This window comes from Cebus imitator, unplaced genomic scaffold (assembly GCF_001604975.1).
Source record: "Cebus imitator isolate Cc_AM_T3 unplaced genomic scaffold, Cebus_imitator-1.0 Scaffold140, whole genome shotgun sequence".
In the NCBI taxonomy this organism is placed as follows: domain Eukaryota; kingdom Metazoa; phylum Chordata; class Mammalia; order Primates; family Cebidae; genus Cebus; species Cebus imitator.
This window is the reverse complement of record NW_016107455.1, coordinates 811,984-831,620: the sequence shown is the minus strand read 5'-3', so window position 1 is coordinate 831,620 and position 19,637 is coordinate 811,984. Positions and strand designations below refer to the sequence as shown.

The 19,637-nt window shown below is 50.6% G+C and overlaps 1 protein-coding gene across 10 annotated transcripts in view; it reads left to right on the top strand.

Annotated features, from left to right (window-relative positions):
- Positions 1–2,689: 2,689 nt before the first annotated feature.
- The window catches only part of MYO18A (myosin XVIIIA), a 104,309-nt gene continuing 87,361 nt past the window's right edge, over positions 2,690–19,637 (top strand). For 8 of the 10 annotated variants that reach the window (XM_017542158.2, XM_017542157.2, XM_037743316.1 and 5 more), the window contains exons 1-2: positions 2,690–2,808; positions 14,399–15,476. In XM_017542158.2, the coding sequence (XP_017397647.1) occupies positions 14,478–15,476 (999 nt within the window). In that variant the 5' untranslated portion in view covers positions 2,690–2,808; positions 14,399–14,477. Of the gene's footprint in view, positions 2,809–3,850; positions 4,229–5,165; positions 5,273–14,398; positions 15,477–19,637 lie in introns of those variants that run through there. The other 2 variants (XM_037743310.1, XM_037743311.1) reach the window with 2 other exon arrangements.

Here is a 19,637-nt window from a genome sequence, read left to right as displayed (position 1 = left end):
TTATTTATCCATTTACCTACTGAAGTTCATCTTGGTTGCTTCCAAGTTTTGGCAATTATGAATAAAGTTGCTGTAAACATCATGTGCAGGATTTTGTGTGGACATAAGTTTTCGATTCATTTGGATAAATACCAAGGAGTGGGATTGTTGGATTGTATGGTAAGAGTATGTTTTGTTTTCTAAGAAACCACCAAAATGTCTTTCAAAGTGACTATACCATTTTGCACTGCTACCAGCCATGAATGGGAGTTCCTGTTGCTCTATTTTCTTGCCAGCATTTGGAGTTGTTGGTGTTTTGGACTTTGGCCATTCTAACAGGTGGGTAGTTTTACCTCAGTGTTATCTTAATTTGCTATTCTCTAATTATGTATGATGTTGAGTATCTTTTCTTTTGCTTACTGCTATCTGTATATCTTCTTTGGAAAGGTACTGATCAGATTTTCTGCCCATTTCTGAATTGGGTGGTTCATTTTCTTATTGTTGAGTTTTAAAAATTCTTTGCATATTTTGGATAACAATCCTTTATCAGATATCTTTTGGATATATTTTATCCCAGTTGTGGATTGTCTTCTTATTCTCTTGACAGTCTTTTGCAGAGAAGACATTTTTAATTTTAATGAAGTCCAGCTTATCAGCCCTTTCTTTCATGGTGCCTTTGGTGTTGTATCTAGAGTCATTGTGATACTCAAGGTCATTTAGGTTTTCTCCTATGTTATCCTCTAGGAGACAGTTTTATAGTTTCGTGTTTTATATATAGGTGTATTATCTATTCTGAGTTAATTTTTGTGAAGGGTACAAGGTCCGTGTCTAGATATATACATATATTTTTGCATGTGGATGTCCAGTTGAAAAGCCCCATTTGTTGAAAAGACTACGCTTATTTAATTTTCAAAACAAAATTTGAGGGAGGGAGTCACTGTTATTATCCCAATTTTTTAGATGTACAAAGTGAAGCACAGAGGGGTTTTATAAATCACCCAGAGTAACACAGCTAGTACTTGACAGAACTGAGATTTGAACCCAGGAAATCCAGCTCCAGAGTACATGCGCTCAACCCCTATCTATAATAATAATGTCTCCCTCATAGGTTCATTGTGAGGAATAGAGACAGTGTCTAGTGCATAGTAGGTATTCAGGAAACACTAATGACAGTCATTGTCCTACCTAGCCTTCAAGTTTCTGCTCAAATGTCATGTTTTTGTTTTATGTTTTTTTTTCTTTTTTGGAGACAAAGTCTTGCTCTGTTGCCCAGGCTGGAGTACAGTGGCACAATCTCAGCTCACTGCAATCTCTGCTTCCCAGGTTCAAGAGATTCTGCTGCCTCAGCCTCCCAAAGTGCTGGGATTACAGCCATAAGCCACCACACCTGGCCTCAAATGTCATTTTTGAAGCAGCTCTTCTCACTCCTCAAGCCAAGTAAACCTCCCATCATAGCGCCTATCTCATCATCCAAGTTATGCCAGCGTGGTGAACCCTACTACTGTCACAGTTCAGCTCTACCTGTTCCCATGTGATTTCCCTGGAGATATGCCGCTGTCACCCCAAGTGCCTGGGGCTGTACTTGTCACTTAGCAGGCAGTTTGTTAAATTGAGTTTGAGTTGCATGTAATTCCAAAATGTGTATCCTGCCTGGGTCTATTTCTCAGGAACCCCTAACTCTTACTCAAGTCTTTGCTCCTGAGCCTCCCTGCTCCAACCTTCCCTGGTCTGTCAGGTTGGGCCATCCTTGCCTGGAGAAGTTCCTGTTTGGGCTGTCTAGGGAGGCAGCTGTCTTTGTCTGCTACACCCTTCTTCCTGCACCACCCCACTCAGTTTCTTCCATGTTCTGGCACACACCCCAGCATGGTCACTGCCCAGAGAAGCGTTCACGTTTCTTCCTCTCTCCAAACTTCAGACATAGCACCTATCTTGGAGGCCTGGTCTCTGGATGTCCCTTGGCCTCTCCCAGGAAGTATCAACTTTCTTCTTGGTGGGTAGAGCAGCTCACTTGATATTTACAGGACGCCGTGGACCCAGGGACAGACTGCATTCCAAGGAGCTTCTGAAAGTATTAATCTTAGCATTGGTGAACTCCTTCAGGGAGTGAGTGGCACTTACAGCCGTGTCCCCTGGGCCCTCATACGCCTCTTGATCCACTCCACTTTGAGACAGGGCTCTATCAGACCAAGCTATTGGGAATCAGTTCTCACCTTGGGGAGTGCATTCTGGCAGTGCTATCTCGGACAAGGCAGGCAGTGCCTGCTATGGACTGAGTCTGGGGCACCATCCAGCAGGGTCCTGTGTGTGCCTCTGCAGAGCCACCTTGGGAAGAGATGGCCAATTGCTTCCTCTAGACAGCACTATCTTGAGCACAGCCTGCAGAGTTCGGTGCCTGCCTTGGACAGCCTCTCTTCCATATGTGCATCGTGATATTGATGCCTGTCCCGGGAAGTGCCACTCAGCCCCTTTCAGACGCTTTTCAGACAGCCTCCAGTGCCCAGTGCAGACAGAAACTCCAGGCAGGGCCTCTCTCGGACACAGCGAGAGGGGCTTCGGAGCCCACTGAGGACGGAGGCTCCCAGGGCAGCGCCCGTGCCCGCCTGGCCCACGTCTGGAGGCGCGTACTGGCGGTGCCGGGCAGGGCGGGCGTTTATCCCCAGAGCCGCCAGCAGGGAGCTCCCTTTCGGCTCCGCTCGCGCGGTCGCGGGGGGCGGCGCTGAGCTGCGCTGAGCTGCGCCGCGCTGCGCTCCTCTCCAGCCCCGACCGGGCCGGGGCCGCTGGATGCCGCGTCTCCGCTTCTGCTGCCTGCCGGGCGGGCTCCGGCGGCCGGTGAGTGCTGGTCAGCGGGGGCAGCCGCTCCGTGGCGGGCCGGGCCCGGTGGGGCGGCGGGGCGGGATCCGGCCGGGCGGGCGGGCGGCGGGGCCCGCCGGCTCCTCCTCCTCCCCTGTCCCCTGGAAGCAGCGGCCCGGACTCCCGGCTCCAGTCCCTGGCGGCGCCGTGGAGCTCGACGCCCGGGGGTGGGGGCCGACCGGGAGCGGCGGGGAAGGGGGACCACCGGCCCCTCCTGCCAACCTGGGGGCGCAGGGAGGCAGGACAGGGTGGCTTTTAGTGTGGGGGGATTTGGCGCTTGGAGGCGCCCAGGTGGCCCGGAGCTGAGGGGTGGGGGGCTTCTCCGGGCCCGGCCCAGGCCCCCCGATGGAGCGAGTGAGCGAGCGGGGCGCTGGGAAAGGCAGCGGCGAAGGCGAGCACCTCTACCGAGCCTTTTATCCCTCCCAGCGGCCTTCACTCTTTCACTGCCGGGCCGACAGCGGGCTCCTCTCAAAGGAGCAGCTGCTAGACAGCTGGCAAAACAATGGAGACCCCGCTTCCCTGGGCCCCCTCCTCTTGGGACAGAAGATGGGGAGTGGGTGAATGGTGGCTGGCTTTGGGGATTAGGGAGTGCAGGCTGTGACCTGCGACTGAATGCTCACCTCACCTTTTCCTGTAGAGGGGTGGGGTGCGTGTGGGAAGGTCGGACGGGCTGCCCCAGGCCTCTGGAGAGACCGCCCCGACGCCCCGCCCTGCTAACCTGTCATGCCAGTTGTTTCGCCAATGGGAAGGGGAGGTGGTAGGGTGGCTGCCCCCTCACCCTGGCCCCTGTTAGTGGGGGGACGCTCCTTGGTCCTAAGCCAGGCCAGGAGTGTGGGTCCTGTTCCTGGGTGCGATAAAGGCCGCAGGGACCGGCCAGGCTTTGGGGCTTTGTTGCGGGGGCGGAAATGGGGGAGTTGCCCTACTGCTAGGCACATGTGTCTTGCTGATTAGTTGGAAAGGCTGTGGCCCGAATAAGCCAGAGGTGGGGGGTGGGGGAGATGGGGAGGAAGACAGCCAGTTTGTTTTTGAGCCGGCATTAATTTTGCCTGGTCACTTGGCCAATGGGGCATGTGTTTGGCGCTGGCCTCACAGTTTGTGTTTGTGTAGGGAGGGCTGGGGGAATGCTTCCTGAGAGGGACTGCCCTGGCTAGGCCTTCATGCCCTCAGATGGCCGCCCAGAAGTATAGAATTGGGTTCCCTCCCCACTTCACCCTGCCAATGACTCGGGCTAGTGTGGATTCGTCTTGTCTTTTGGAGCCCCTGGTGTGTCTGTGGCCGAGGAAGCCTCATCAGTGCCCCTGTGGTGACTGAGCTCTGGGAAGTGTGTATGCATTGTGGCGTGCTGGAAGGGAGGGGAGGCCACCTGGGTGATTAAGAGCAAGATCACCTGAGCAGGACGGTGAGTACAGAGCCCATTGAACCGAGCTGCCTTTCCCTTGTGCTGTGGAGCCCTTTCTTGAGCAGGTGGTGCCCTGTTGTCGTGGCAACAGGCCTGGCCTAATGTTCCCCACACTTTTTAGTTCAGGGGCTACTTTCTATTTGGGGATGTTGAAAGTTGCTCTCCTGAGGTCTCTGGCTTCCTGACAAGCCTCCCTGGCTCTTTGTCCATGGCTTCCCACCTCTTCAGCTTCCCCTCTGTTTTTTTTGTGATGAAGTCTTTCCAGGAAACATCCTCCTGGTTTCTGGATTTGACATGCGGGTTATATATAGCCTCTAGTGGAGGTGTGCTTGTCCATTTTGGGTTGAGGACATTGGGGTTGTGACCTCAATTCCAGGAAAACTATGGCTTTTGGGGGCAGCTATTGTGCTGGGGGGATTAGAGGAATGAGAAGGGTTGTAGGTGGGGGTGGGGGTGGGGCTGGGGGTGGGGCTGGGGAGTGGGCATGGGAGGGGCAACAGGCCGATGGTCACTTCCTTTGGGAGCTTTGAACTTTAAACAGTTGATGACCTGGTGCCTGGTAGCTCTGAGTGTGTAGTTTGTTTACTCTCTCCTGGCCTGGCCCAGGTGCCAGAGTGTGTGCCTGAGGGCTTCCTCCTGCACCCCAGACTTTCCTCAGGAGGGTATGCCCTTCCTGACTCCCGCCTGGTCTCGGCCTCACTCTTGGGCCGTCTGTGAAGGCCCCCTCACTGGCCCTGCTAGGGGTTGTTCATTGAGGGTTGCATATGTCTTCAGAAGCTGGGCCTCAAAACTCTGGGTCCCCCAGAGGCAGGTACCTGAAGGTGGATTGGGTGGGGCAGAACTGGGGCTCAAGCGAAAGGGAGAATCCACCCTTCTGAGGTGGAGCTGGGAGTTGCTGGAACTCAGGAAACCTTGATCCCGACGTGGTGTGTCACAGGTCTCCAGGGCAGCAAGGTTGTTCTTACTCCTTCAAACCAGAGGTCTGTCCCCAGCCAGATCCCCTCACCTGGAGTGGACACCACAGGCAGGAGCCAGAGCATCCCTGTGAGTTTGGTTTTGTTGGTGGTCTGGGGCCCCAGGCCTGAGTGTGGTGGAAAAACTGAGGGGCTCTGGCTGGTTGTAGTTTAAAGTTTTGGGGGTAGGAAGGCCCAGCCCACTGTCTGCTGTAATTGACAGGTTCCCACAGGACTTGAGATTGGTATGGGGACTTGATGGAGTTTAAGTTCTGCTTTGGGTCAGACCCCCGGGTGCTTTTTCTCTGATATTCAGACAGGTTGGACGATGAGCCGAAGGTCACACAGCAAGTCCGAGGCAGAGCGGGGTTAAAACCTGCAGTGTGTGGTTGAGCAGAATACCTCTCCAGCAGAGGCCGAGGGCCAAGTCTGAGCTCTCAGGCCCTTGGAGATACTGTAGCTGAAATAGTGGAGGCCTAGAGAGGGAAGGGGACTTGCTCAAGGTCACACGGAAGCGGGTGTTAGCCGAGCTGAGTGCCAGGCGGTGTACCTGGAAGAGCAGCAGGGGACCTGACGGGGCCGCGGGATTGCTGCGTTCCGGGGGAGACGGGATCGCAGCGGGAGGCTCCGCAGGGCTGCGGCTGCGCCGGCCCAGCCGCCGGGAAGCGCCGAGGGCCGCCCAGCTCCCCGTGCGGCTGCGGGCGGGCCAGCTGATGTCACGTGAGAAGCGTGCGGTGGGAGTGAGGGAGCACACCTGGAGCCAGAGAAGCTCCGTGTGACCTGGCAGGGAGTCACCCGGAGCTGCAGAGCTCGGCATGGCCGGCCAGGAGGAGGCTCCCTCTGGGGCGTGGGTCCGGGCCAGGTGCTGGCGACCCCTCCGGCCGCCGCTGCAATCCTCGGCGCTGGCCAGAGCCGGAATGGGGACCCCGGGGCTGGAGGAAACAGCCACTCAGGGAGGTCAGAGGCCAAGGGAGAGAAGCCGGCTCTCTCGGGAAAGTATTTCCTTTGTATTTATTTATGAGTGTGGTCGGGGGGTTGGGGTGGGAGGACTGACCTAAGTATCCACCCACTGCAGCCAAGTCTGGGCGCCCTTGTCTTGGGACTCTCTAACGTTATAGTTTCCATTTCCTGTATTTTTTTTTCCTTTCTTTTGCCAGCTGCTGGGTGACCCATTTAAATGTGTCCCCACTTACGGCCACAAAACACCAGTGAGCTCTTTTTTAACTAAGTCCCCCAAGTCACTGAAACTTTTTCAAGACATGAAAATCCTTAAATTGACCATTACCCTGTTTGCAGCTTTACTGCTAGTGGATTGCCTACTAGTTTGTCCAGACATTTTTTTTTTTTTGGTCTGGAAAAAAGTTGATTCTTTAGGTAGAAAGCTAAAGCATTACAAAAGTGTTACCTTTCTTCTTCCCTACTCTCCAGAGATGATCACTGATCAATTTTTGGATTGATTGCTTTTTAAAAGCTTGTTATATATATTTTAGGCATTATATATGTTTATAATTTAATATGTGTTATATAAAATATCATGTAAATACTTTAAAAATTTCTGTAGGAGGCTGGATGCAGTGGCTCACACCTGTAATCCCAGGACTTTGGGAGGCTGAGGTAGGCAGATTGCTTGGGCCCAGGAATTTGAGACCAGGCTGGACAACATGGCGAGAACCTGTCTCCTCAAAAAATACAAAATACAAAAATTAGCTGGGTGTAGTGGTACATGCCTGTAGTCCCAGTTACTCAGGAGGCTGAGGTGGGAAGGATTGCTTGAGCCCCAGGAGGTTGAGGCTGCAATGAGCCAAGATCACACCACCCCATTCTGGATGACACAGTGAGACTCTGTCTAAAAAAAAAAAAAAAAGAAAAAGAAGAAAGGAAGAACAATGATACATAATCCCACTCCCTAAAGCTCCTAGGTGTAAGCAAATACACGTTTACCAGATGAATGTTCTTGCAAAAAAATTAAAATACAGCCCAGATGTGGTGGCCTATGCCTATAATCTCAGCCCTTTGGAGGCCAAGGTAGGTGGACATCTTGAAGCTAGGAGTTCGAGATAAGCCTGACTAACATGGTGAGACCCCATCTCTATTATTTTAAAAAAGAAAAAATATTGAAATATGGATGAAACACAAGTCTATTAGACCCTTCTAAAATTCCAGTCTCCTCCCCAGAGCATATGATTTTCCTATGCATATGCAAATATTGTACACAATGTACATGTAATATATTCACACACGTATATATAGGTTTTTAAATTTTAGCAAAATTACGAACTATCCTGCAACCTGTTGTTTTCACTTAGCAATGTAGTATAGAATCTTTTCAGGTCAGTATACACAAATTTTATATTTGTAGATTTGCTATTATAAACAATGCTTCAAGGATTAGCCGTATGCATTGTGTGAATGTACCTATGGATGTCTTATAATGGAATTGCCCAAATAATATGTACACAAATATTTTCATATACCAGGTGCAGTGGTGGTGCCTGTAATCCTAGCTACTCTGGAGGATGAGGCAGGAGGATTGCTTGGGGCCAGGAGTTTGAGAGCAGCCTGGGCAGCCTAGCAAGACCTTGTCTGTAAAACAATTTTTAAAAAATTAGTCAAGAGTGGTGGTGCACACCTGTAGTCTCAACTACTCAGGAGCCTGAGACAGGAGGATCACTTGAGCCCAGGAGTTCAAGTCAGCAGTGATCTATGATTGAGCCACCAAACTCTAGCCTTGGTGACAAAACAAGACCTTGTGTCTTAAATTTCTTTTTTTTTTTTTTTTTTACAAATACCACTAACTTGCCCTTTGGAAAGATATTAGTTGGTGCAAAAGTAATTACGGTTTTTGCCATTTAAAAGTAGCAGCGGCCAGGCAAGGTGGCTCGCGCCTGTAATCCCAGCACTTTGGGAGGCCAAGGTGGGTGGATCACAAGGTCAGGAGTTCGAGACTAGCCTGGCCAATATGATGAAACCCCATCTCTACTAAAAATACAAAAATTAGCTGGGCGTGGTGGTGGGCACCTGTACTCCCAGCTACTCAGAAGGCTGAGACAGGAGAATCGCTTGCACCTGGGAAGCATTTGCAGTGAGCCAAGATTGTGCCATTGCACTCTAGCCCGGGTGACAGAGCGAGACTCTGTCTCAAAAAAAAACAAGAAAAGTAATGGCAAAAACCGCAATTACTTTGCACCAACCTACCAATTTGTGTTTCCAGCAACACTTACGAAAATCTCTGCATCCCATGGCCTAATTGATTGATGTTATCTATCTTGAGAGTTTTTAACTAAACTGCTAATTAAAAAATAGTATACCTCAGTTTCACATGTCTGTGAATATTGTGGAGGCTGAATACCTGTTGATGTTTGCTGGTCATTTGTATGTCTGCCCCTATGAATTGGCTGTCCATAGTATCCTTGGCATTAGCTATATGGGGCCTCTGGACTCAAGCCAGTGTGATCAGCTTGGCCTTGTGCTTGTCAGGTTACCTTCACTTCTTTGTGCTTTACTTTTCATGTACAAAGGTTTTGACTTATTTTAGTCATGCTTGTTCTGATAGTCATTTGTGCACTCTGTTATCCTCTCTACTGTCCCATTTAGATGGCAAAAAATGTGCCCTGCTACTATTAGGTACCTCTCTATGGGCTAGACATTATATGAAAGGCTTTTTTTTTTTTTTTGCAACGGAGTCTTGCTCTGTTGCCAGGCTGGAGCACAGTGGCGCAGTCTCGGCTCGCTGCAACCTCTGCCTCCTGGGTTCAAGCGATTCTTCCGCCTAAGCCTCCCGAGTAGCTGGGACTACAGGCGCGTGCCAAACGCCTGGCTAATTTTTGTATTTTAGTAGAGACGGGGTTTCACCGTGTTGGCCAGGATAGTCTCAATCTCTTGACCTCGTGATCCACCCACCTTGGCCTCCCAAAGTACTAGGATTACAGGTGTGAGCCACCGCGCCCAGCCTTGAAGGGATTATATATGTATTTCATTTAATTCCCCCACCTTAGGTAGTAGGTACCATTATAATCTCCATTTTACAGGTGGGGAAATGGAGGCATGGAGGCCTTAAGTGGCTTGCCTGAGATTGCATATTTACTAATATTTTTTTCATTTTTATTTTATTTATTTGAGATGGAGACTTGCTCTGCCGCCCAGGGTGGAGTGCAGTGGTGCAATCTTGGCTCACTGCATCCTCCACCTCCAGGTTCAAGCAATTCTCCTGCCTCAGCCTCCTGAGTAGCTGGGATTACGGGCTCGCGCCACCATGCCCAGCTAATTTGTATTTTTAGTAGAGACAGGGTCTTACTAAACCCACCAAGGACCAGGCTGGTTTTGATTTAGCCCCCAGAATGTTGACCAGGCTGGTTTTGAACTCCTGATCTCGGGTGACCTGCCCACCTTGGCCTCCCAAAGTGCTAGGATTACAGGCATGAGCCACCACGCCCGTCCCCATTTACTCAGATTTGTTCTCAGATTTGTTACTTGATATGCAAAGCCCAAACTCTGACACTGGGCTTCTTTATCTTTATGTTGCTTGCCTTTAGGAAGTGACTGATGGATACATATTTTTTCCCAACATTTTATCACAACAATCTGCAAGCGTTCAGAAAAGTTAAATAATTTTGCAATGAACATCCCTCATCTCCTAGATTCTACAGTTAACATTTTCCTATCCTTGCTTTTACCTAATTTTTATCCCTTGGTCCATCCATCAGGCTATGGTTTTTTTTCTTTGTTTTCTTTCTTTCTTTCTTTTTTTTTTTTTTTTTTGAGACACGGTCTCACTCTGTTACCCAGGCTGGAATGCAATGGCATGATCGTGGCTCACTGTAGCCTCAACCTCCCAGGCTCAGGTGATGTTCCCACCTTAGCCTCCCAAATAGCTCCCACAGGTGTGCACCACCACATCCAGATAACTTTTTGTATTTTTAGTAGAGACAGGGATTTGCCATGTTGCTCCAGCTTGTCTCCAACCCCTGAGCTCAAGCAATCCGCCCGTCTCAGCCTCCCAGAGTGTTGGGATTATAGGTGTGAGCCACCTTCCTCAATCTCATCAAGCTATCTCAAAATTTTACACATCTCAAAGTAAATTGTAGACATCAGTATACTTCACCCCAAATACTTTAACATATATATCATTCACTAGAGTTCAACATTTGTTTATAGTTCTTTAATTTTGAATGAATATTTACAAACAATGAATGCACAAATCTTATGTGCACCATTTGATGACTTGACACATTTATCAACCCAAACCGCTATCAATATACAGGATATAAGTATCACCCAGTAAAGTTCCCTCATGTAATCCCACTCCTACCCCCATCATTGGTTAGTTCTGCCTGCACTAGAACGTCATATAAATAGAATCTTGCCAGTATGTACTCTTTTTCAAAGACTTCTTTCCCTCTCACTTGACATCATGATTTTGAAGTTCATCCCTGTTGTGTGTACCTTTGGCTGTTTCCTTTTTCTTGCTGAGTAGTATTCCCTTGCATGAATATGAGAATTGTTTATGCACTCTCTGATGGACAGATAGATGTATATTTGAGTTGAACAGTCCTTGCCTTCAGGATGCTTACTCTCTTAAAGCGATAGAGCAGCTGAGTTGACAGATTGTACTTTCCTTTTGTTTTGGGGGTTAGTAAGGTCAAGATAATTCAGGTCCATACCCTAACTTACATACATACCATTCCTTCTCTTAAAATTAGGAAAAGCTTCTTAGAGTATGGTGAGGAGAGAAAGTCAGAGAAGGAGGTCAGGGAAGTTGTAAAGTTACCTTCACTGGAGCGGAGGGAGAGGGTAGGAGGAAGAGGAAGGGGAAGCAGATTGAAACTGCAGCCTGGGATGCAGGGTAGGAAGGTGGTGGTGTCAGAGCTGTTGGAGGCTTTGGACCTGAGGCCAGGAGGTGCTGGAAAGTACAGGGTCTACAAGAAGGTGATGGAGCAGCAGCTATATTGCAGATCTGATCATGGACGGGAGGCTGCAGGCAGCCAGGCAGCTCTAGACATGTGACTCAGGAGAGAACCAGTCCACAGCCAGGCCTGATGATTATGGGGATGGCAGTGGGGAGGAGGTGCCTTGTGAGCTGTGTAGATGGTGGTAGCAGGACAGGGGTGGTGAGGGAAGGGCTGGCATAGCCTCATTCTCTCAAGGCCCCAGAGTTGGGATGAGAGGGGTGGCTTTGGCAGAAGGTTAGTAATTTAACCTGTGTCCCCAGGAGACTTAAATATTTAGAATTTTAGAGCCAGAAGAGACCTAGATCGTGTAGTTCAACCTTGAACAAAGTGACAGGCTAAGGTTCCCGCAGTGATTTTTTTGGCAGATCCAGGCCTAGATACCAAATCTCCTGAAACATCTGACCAGCACCATCCTGTGTGCTGCTGCTGTGACCGACTACTGTTCCTCCCTGCCACAATGACAGTGAGGAACAAGCTTTCGCTGAGTTGGGGGTGTCCATGAAATTACTTTTCAGGGACCTTTCCAGCCCAAAGATCCTAGAATGCTGGGAGCTCTTTTCCACTCATATTCCTCAGTGATCCAGTCCTCAGCAAAGAGCCAGGATTGGGTGAGCATTATAGACAGAGAATTGGGTGTCTTGGTGGGACAGCATTATAGGCAGTTGGGTTCTCTATGGTTGGATTGAGGCCAAGATACTCTTGTTTGTCCCATCCAAGTCCCCAGGGTGGATTTATTTCATTTCTCCCACAAGTACCCCTGGAGTTATCTTCTAAACCATCCCTTTAAGATGGTACAGGCAGTGGTGGGTGAGGTTAAAAGGTGGCAGTAACAGTTGAAGATCCTACATCTCGGTTTATGGTAGGACTGTGCCACACCCCATCAGCATTGAGGAGGAGAGAGACTCCCCTTGTCATAGTAGAGCCCTGAGGAGACAATGCTGGCTGTCAGATACTCCTCCACCCCAAATCAGTCCAGACCTAGCTGGCCAAGGGCCCTTGCTGTGTGCCTTTTGGGCCCTGGATTTCCTGTTTTCTAACTCCCAGGTACTGTGCATGTAGCATTTAGAATGAACACGTTCAGAGAGAACTTTGTTTTACCAAATACAAACTGAAGTCAGAGAGGGAAAAGGGTTCATACTAGGCACACAGAGATATAGTGACTGGACCAGATGTCCCTTTTTTTTGGAGACAGAGTCTCTCTCTGTTGCCCACGCTGAAGTGCAGTGGCGTGATCTTGGCTTATTGCAACCTCTGCCTCCCAGGTTCAAGAGCTTATCATGCCTCAGCCACCCAAATGGGATTACAGGTGTGTGCCATCACACCTGGCTAATTTTTGTATTTTTAGTAGCGACGGGGTTCTGCCATATTGGCCAGGCTGGTCTCGAACTCCTGACCTCGGGTGATCCACCCGCTTCAGCCTTTCAAAGTGCTGGGCTTACAGGTGTGAGTGAATTTCTGACCTCAAGTGATCAGAAATTTCTGAACTCAAGTGATCCACCTGCCTTGGCCTCCCCAAGTATTGGGGATTACAGGCATGAACCACTGCACCTGGCTTTGAATTATATTTCTTATGGACAGCACTGCTCTAGAAAGGAGATGAGTTGGTATGCCAGGAGCGACATAAGTCAGGATGCTGGGCAGGGGGAAGCAGTTAGCCATTGCACTGGGGCCTTTGGGAATTTCTGACCTTGATGCCTTCCTGAGCATTGTACCTGGGTTGAAGGGTGGTCCCTCTCAGTAGAATGGGGATCCTGGAGGGCACTGATTGGTTGTGGGGGTGAGGCACACAGAGAGGAAAGGCCTGTACAGGGCCTGGCGAGAGGCTATTACTAGAAAGGGTAAGTTTGTAGATCCTCTGTTTGAAACTCAGAGGCATAGGCTTTCAGAGAGAGAGAGAAAAATTCATTTGATTTCCAATTAGGTGGCATGGCCTATTTCTTCTTCTTGTTCCCTGCTGGTTAGAAGAAGAAAGGCTCTCTCAACTCTTGCCTCATCAGGCTTTTCTCGGTCCTGTCCCCAGTTAGATGTGCAGGGGGATGGGTAGGTTGGCGCCATGGTTGCACGTACTCAGGGGCTGGGTTTTTTCTTTCAGGCGACCACAGCTTTCTTCCTGGGGCTATATTTAGGTGTTGGTCTGGGGAAAAGGATGTGAATTTTTTAGGATCCTGTTTATCCAGCAGACCCTACCCCACCCCCACCTCGCAGCTGTCTATCCTCTGGTCTGGAACTTCCCTTCCTTCCCTTGCTGCTTTACTTTGGTCACCCAGGCCCTAGAAAGAACTCAATATTTGCCATTGAATCCCAGCATCACCACTTATTAGCTGTATGACAACATATGCTTAATTTTCTGTGTCCCATTTTCCTCTTTTGTGCAGTGGAGATAATGATATCTACCTTGCAGGAATGCTGTGAGGCTCAAAGGAGATAGTACATGTAAAGTGCCTGGCATTATGCTAGCAAGTGGTAGTCATTAAATAAATGTTGGTTCTTTTGAGGTCTTCTCTTAGGCAGTGGCTAAGGATGCTGCTCAGGGGTAACAGGCTCAGCAAAGAGCCCAAAGAATGGGATGTCTGTTGCTTAAATGAACATTGTCTGTGGGAGGTGATGGTGCACTGAGACCATTTCCTTTTCCCTTTGTGTTTGAATCTTTTTTATTTTTTTTTTGACAGGCCGGAGTACAGTGGTGTGATCATAGTTCACTGCAGCCTTGACCTCCTGGGCTTAAGAAATCTTCAGCTTCCAAGTAGCTAGGACTGCAGGTGTGCACCACCATGCCTGGCTAATTTTTGTAGAGATGGGATCTCACTATGTTGCCCAGGCTGGTCTTAAACTCCTAGCCTCAATCTTGCTTCAGCCTCCCAAAAGTGCCAGGATTACAGGCGTGAGCCACCGTGCCCAGTCTGTGTTTGAATCTCAAGTCAGGTCCCAGGTTGGCTTGAAATATCCTCTCACCGGGAGGTCAGGTCTCCCAGATACTACCTCCAGGTACACCTAAGTCTATCAGGCGTTCAAGGAAATGACAGGCTTTGGAATCTGGGCTTTTACCGCCGTATCTGAACCTGAAGTTTCATTATTTGTAAAATGGGATAATAGTACCTACCTCTAGAAAGGTTGTAAGGATTAAATCAATGGAGACAATATTGGGTAAAGCAGAGTGCCTGGCACATAGCTAGCACCCAGTGAGGAGCAGCTGTATCTTTGTTACGTCTGGACTGGAGACACATGGGGTTCTGTTTGAATAACCCTTCTCTCTATGTTTCTGTTTGTAGCAGCAAAGTGGGGCACCAAGGCCCTCTGCTAAGGACTCATAATTCACTGGGGGCGCCACCCCTACAAACAGCACCCACCATGTTTAACCTAATGAAGAAAGACAAGGACAAAGATGGTGGGCGCAAGGAGAAGAAGGAAAAGAAGGAGAAAAAGGAAAGGATGTCAGCCGCAGAACTCCGGAGCCTGGAGGAGATGAGCCTGCGACGTGGTTTCTTCAACCTGAACCGATCCTCCAAGCGTGAATCCAAGACGCGCCTGGAAATCTCCAACCCCATCCCCATCAAGGTGGCCAGCGGCTCTGACCTGCACCTGACTGACATTGACTCCGACAGTAACCGGGGCAGCGTCATCTTGGACTCGGGCCACCTAAGTACAGCCAGCTCCAGCGATGACCTCAAGGGTGAGGAGGGCAGCTTCCGCGGCTCGGTGCTGCAGCGGGCAGCCAAGTTCGGCTCACTGGCCAAGCAGAACTCACAGATGATTGTCAAGCGCTTTTCCTTCTCCCAGCGTAGCCGGGATGAGAGCGCCTCAGAAACCTCGACGCCCTCAGAGCACTCTGCCGCCCCCTCGCCACAGGTGGAGGTGAGGACTCTGGAGGGACAGCTGGTGCAACATCCTGGCCCAGGCATCCCTCGAGCAGGGCACCGATCCGGAGCCCCTGAGCTGGTGACTAAAAAGTTCCCAGCCGACCTGCGCCTGCCCCCCGTGGTGCCCCTGCCCCCACCTGCCCTCCGGGAGCTGGAGCTGCAACGACGGCCCACTGGAGACTTTGGCTTCTCCCTGCGCCGCACAACTATGCTGGATCGGGGCCCCGAGGGCCAGGCCTATCGGCGGGTGGTCCACTTTGCTGAGCCCGGTGCAGGCACCAAGGACCTCGCCCTGGGGCTGGTGCCAGGAGATCGACTGGTGGAGATTAATGGGCACAACGTGGAGAGCAAGTCCAGGGATGAGATTGTGGAGATGATCCGGCAGTCAGGGGACAGCGTGCGGCTCAAGGTGCAGCCCATTCCGGAGCTCAGCGAGCTCAGCAGAAGCTGGCTGCGAAGCAGCGAGGGACCCCGCAGGGAGCCAGCCGATGTGAGTCCTTCCCTGGGCACCTGGGCTGAGCAGAGATGGGAAATGTGGGCCCCTCCTGCTGTTGTGCTTGGCCGGGTATTTGGGGTACCCAAGAGCTGCGATCAGAGCCCAGCAATGTGTAAGTGGGGAGGCTGTGCTGCTCTCTGAGCCTGTGGGGAGCATAAGCTTAGGAGAAGGTGCCCCATGCTGATAATCTTCTGGGGGTGCCACCCCTACAAACATCACGCCCAACCTAATGAAGAAAGACAAGGATATTAAAGGAGTCATACTTTGTTTCTTTACCTTGTTCTGGGAGCTGAGGACAGGTCCGCAAAGGGTTATTGCAGTAGGGTTCCCAGCAGTTTGGCCAGGCCTCATGATTTTATGGTTCCCTCCAGTGTTCTGTGTCTGTTGGATTGACCTAACTGAATTCAGTGTAATGCCTTTCTCAAGGGTGCAGGGCTAGACCAAGCTCTGCCTGAACTTTAGCTGCAGCTCTGGAGCCCTCGAGAGAGGCCTGTTATTGGTTAGTAATTACTGTGAAAGTATTCAGCTTCTTCACTACAAGGACCAGTTATGGGTTTGGGCACCATATTTCCTGAGCTCTAAATTGGGGCATGTAGGCTAACATGTCACTTCCAGGTATAAGAGACAATCTGGACAGTAAAATACAATATTTCCATGTTATTTAGATCTTGGGGATAAAAAAGACAAATGATTTCAGATTAGAGCTGTCATGGAACATCTGAGAGGTACAGCTGGTATACTTATATCTTTGGGAAATATGACCTCAGGCCACAGACTCCTCTTGCCCCTGAGTGAGCAAGGGAATACCAGGTGAGGCTGCAGAGAGGGCAGAGGCAGATTGCGGAGGACCTTGTAAGTTACAGTTGGAATTCAGATTTCATTCCAGTGAAATGGGACCATTGAAGGGTTCGAAGCAGAGGAGTAACTAGATCTAATTTATAAAGGTCCCTTGGACTCCAAGCGTCTTTATTACCTCTCCTGGAAGGAGAAAAAGCGTGGACCTGGAAAAGCAAGAGGGATAAAACCTAAACAGATAGTATGTCCTGACAGTCTCTGAGACCCCAGCTGCCAACCTGCCCACACAAAAAGAACAGCAGGAGGCACAGGAGCAGGGAGGTTTAGATCAGATGCAGGGGCAGATCTCCATGGTGCAACAAGCTCACTAACCCCAGGGGTCTTTTGATACAATGGCTACATAGCAGTTTGAATGTCCTGCCTGGAGATAGTGCATGAAGGACAAGTTGTCCTCTGGCCATCTTCCCCTCCCAGCTGTGGGTTTTAGGACCATCCAGATCTGGCCCCTGCTGCCTGACCAACGCATGGCCTGGCCAGGACCTTTTGGTACTAAGTGACCAGCCAGATGGGTCAAAATCAGAAATGGGAGGAAGTGCTAATGGGAGGAAATAGGCAGAGTCCCGGTCCCAGCTTTCTCCCAGGGAGGGGAAGCGGCTGCTAAGGATAACTGCTCAACCCAGCAGCACCTTGGGCCTGAAGCGGGGCTGGCAGTGGCAGGGTCAGACTGGCAGGAAGCCCTGCAGTTGGATTCCAGGCCTTCCTTTAACCTGGAGCTAGCTGGGTTTAGGCAGCTTTGCTAGTCGGGGAAGGATAATGAATGGGAGGAGGCCTGTATGGAAGACCTGGACTCTTCATTCCAGAAGCACACATTGAGCACCTCCTATGTTTTAGCCACCAGGTTAGGTGGAACTCAGAGAACCACAAGGTAGAGGGGGAAGGACAAAGGAGGGGTCTTTATCTCAGAAGCAATGACTGTAACATGTTGCCATGTCTGCATGCGTTCTTCCAGGTTAACACTGCTTTTAACAGATGGAATTTTCTTCTAAAGAATGAATCCCCCAGGGGATTGTTGCCAGCTCCCTGCTGAACCACAGCAAGGACTCTATGGGGCCCTGGGCCTGGCATCCCAGATGCTGTTTGATTTTCTCTTTATAGCACAGGGATCATCCTGGCATCTCACATTTCCTAGCGTTCCTTTCCCAAGTAGCTGCTGCTATCCCATCCCTCGGGAGGTAGATGGTTTAGCTTTGGAGGCCCTTGTGGATTCCAAGTTACAGCTGGTATCCCTGAAATGCTGGCTCACTCTAGCTCCCATGGGGTAAGCCCAGCTGGTGCCCAGAGGACTTCTTCTCCCAGCGTCAGCCTGTGTCACCTGCCAGGGAACATGGTAGCAAACTCCATCCCCATGTGTCTCCTAGAGCCATATGGCAGGATAAGGGACACATGGGCCTGAAAGAAGCCCTGTATCTTCTCTCACCCAGGTAGGCCATAGGGACTCATGCCACGATCAGAGAGGAGCAGGGTGAGCCCAGCGTTTCCAGCTTCCTGGATAGGCCTGGGAGTGGCGTGGGGTGCTCTAGCCTCTTCCGTACCCTCAGCCTCTATCTGCTTCTCTTCCTTTTGCTCCTACTCCTGCTCCCTGTCTTGGCAGCAGTTCTGATCCTAGTTATGCGCCAAGAGAAGTCTTCCCGCCTCCTCCAGACTCCTGGGAGGATACCCTGATGACTGTAGCCCCATGGGGACAGCTCCTACTGGCCACCCTGCCATCAGGCCGTCCGTCAACTGTGTCCACATATTGCCTGTCCCCCGGGAGCTCTGAGGGAGCTGATGAGACATCTGTTCTCTTCCTGCATGCAGATGGGGCCAGGCCCCCTGGCTCCCCTCCATGGCCTGTTTAGAAGGTTCCAGGGAGACACAGCCCCTTGGGTTTCCCTCTCACATGGTGTGTGTCCAGAATGCTGGGCTCACACCTTCATGTGTCCCTGTAGCTGCTAGATGAGGTTCCTTTGGGAGCAGCGGTGAGCCACAGTGGTAGGGTAGACTTGGGGCCTAGCAGAAATCCACCAGCAGGCCTGGGAGACCAGCGTTTTCTTTTGCCATCTATCCTTCCACCTACCTGTCCATTAGGGGAACGTTTGTTGAGCACTTACTGCATACTAGGTCCTGGGATCCAGCAGTGAGCCACACATAATCCGAGCCCCAAGGAGCACATAGTCTAGTGGGAGAGATGGTCTAGCAGCAGACCATGACTGTGCCCTCCGAGAAGCTCAACCACATGGGCCAGTCCTGGTGCTGGGGGTCCAGCAAAGGGGCTTCAAGTCCAGTCTTGTGGATGGGTCAGCGAAAGCTGACATCTGGGTAGTAGATGAGTGAAGGGGAGGAAAAAGGAAGGAAAATGCTGTCATAAACACATGCCAAGGCCTGAAGTTATAGAGAGAGAGTAACACACTTCAGGAATGAGGCTGGGAAATGGTGTGTGGGAAGGGAGTGTTGAGAGAAGCACTAGGAGGAACCCACGGGAGCCAGGTCACTGAGGCCCCTGTGAGCTGCGCTGGGGACGGGAACTTTAACCAAAGGGCACTCAAGCAATTTAATCAGGGAGCAATAAGAACAGGTTTTGGGAGATCGCTCTGGCTGCTTGTGGAGCATGCTCTAGGGCGTGACAAGGTTGGCTGTGGGGAGGATGGAGAGGGAGTGATTGTGATCCTAGGAGAATGGATGGAGGCCTGGACTCAGGTAGAGGCAGGGGGATGGAGAGCCATCTCAGACTCGAGCAACGAAGGCAGACTTACTCTGGGGTCTTGGTGACCCACTGGTAGGGACCTGAGGGAGAGGAAGGGTCAAGTGACTGGCTGCCAGAGTACTGGGAAGATGCTACGTTCTTTCCCCTTTGATTCCTCAGGGAAAGTTATTGGGGGGCATCGTATTTGGATCAATTACTCTTAAGTTTGCTGAAGGCCAAGTGTTTTCTGAGTCTCGTGAGGTTAGAGGAGGTGTTGGTAAAGTTGAGGATCTTAAAAACCCAGTTGGATGAAAATTCCCCCCTCCACTTCCGTAAGTCTGGATGGGAAAGTCAGGGCCCATTGAGAAGGGGCAGAGGCCAGGCTGGAGACTCAGGCCTTGGGGAGGAGAAGGCGAGTCTGTTCAGTTTGTATCCTCAGTGGGTCCATCCTGGGGAAGGACAAGTGCAGTGCCTTAGGACTAGGCATGTCCTCCTACATCAGGGAGTACAGGACCTCTCTGCTGAGCTCAGAAAAGCCCACCCAGCTAAAACCTGGCCAATGTGGTTGTCCTGCCACGAAGAGCCAGAGGTGCAGGCTGGAAAGCAAGGCCTCCCTGAGCATTTTTTTTTTTTTTTTT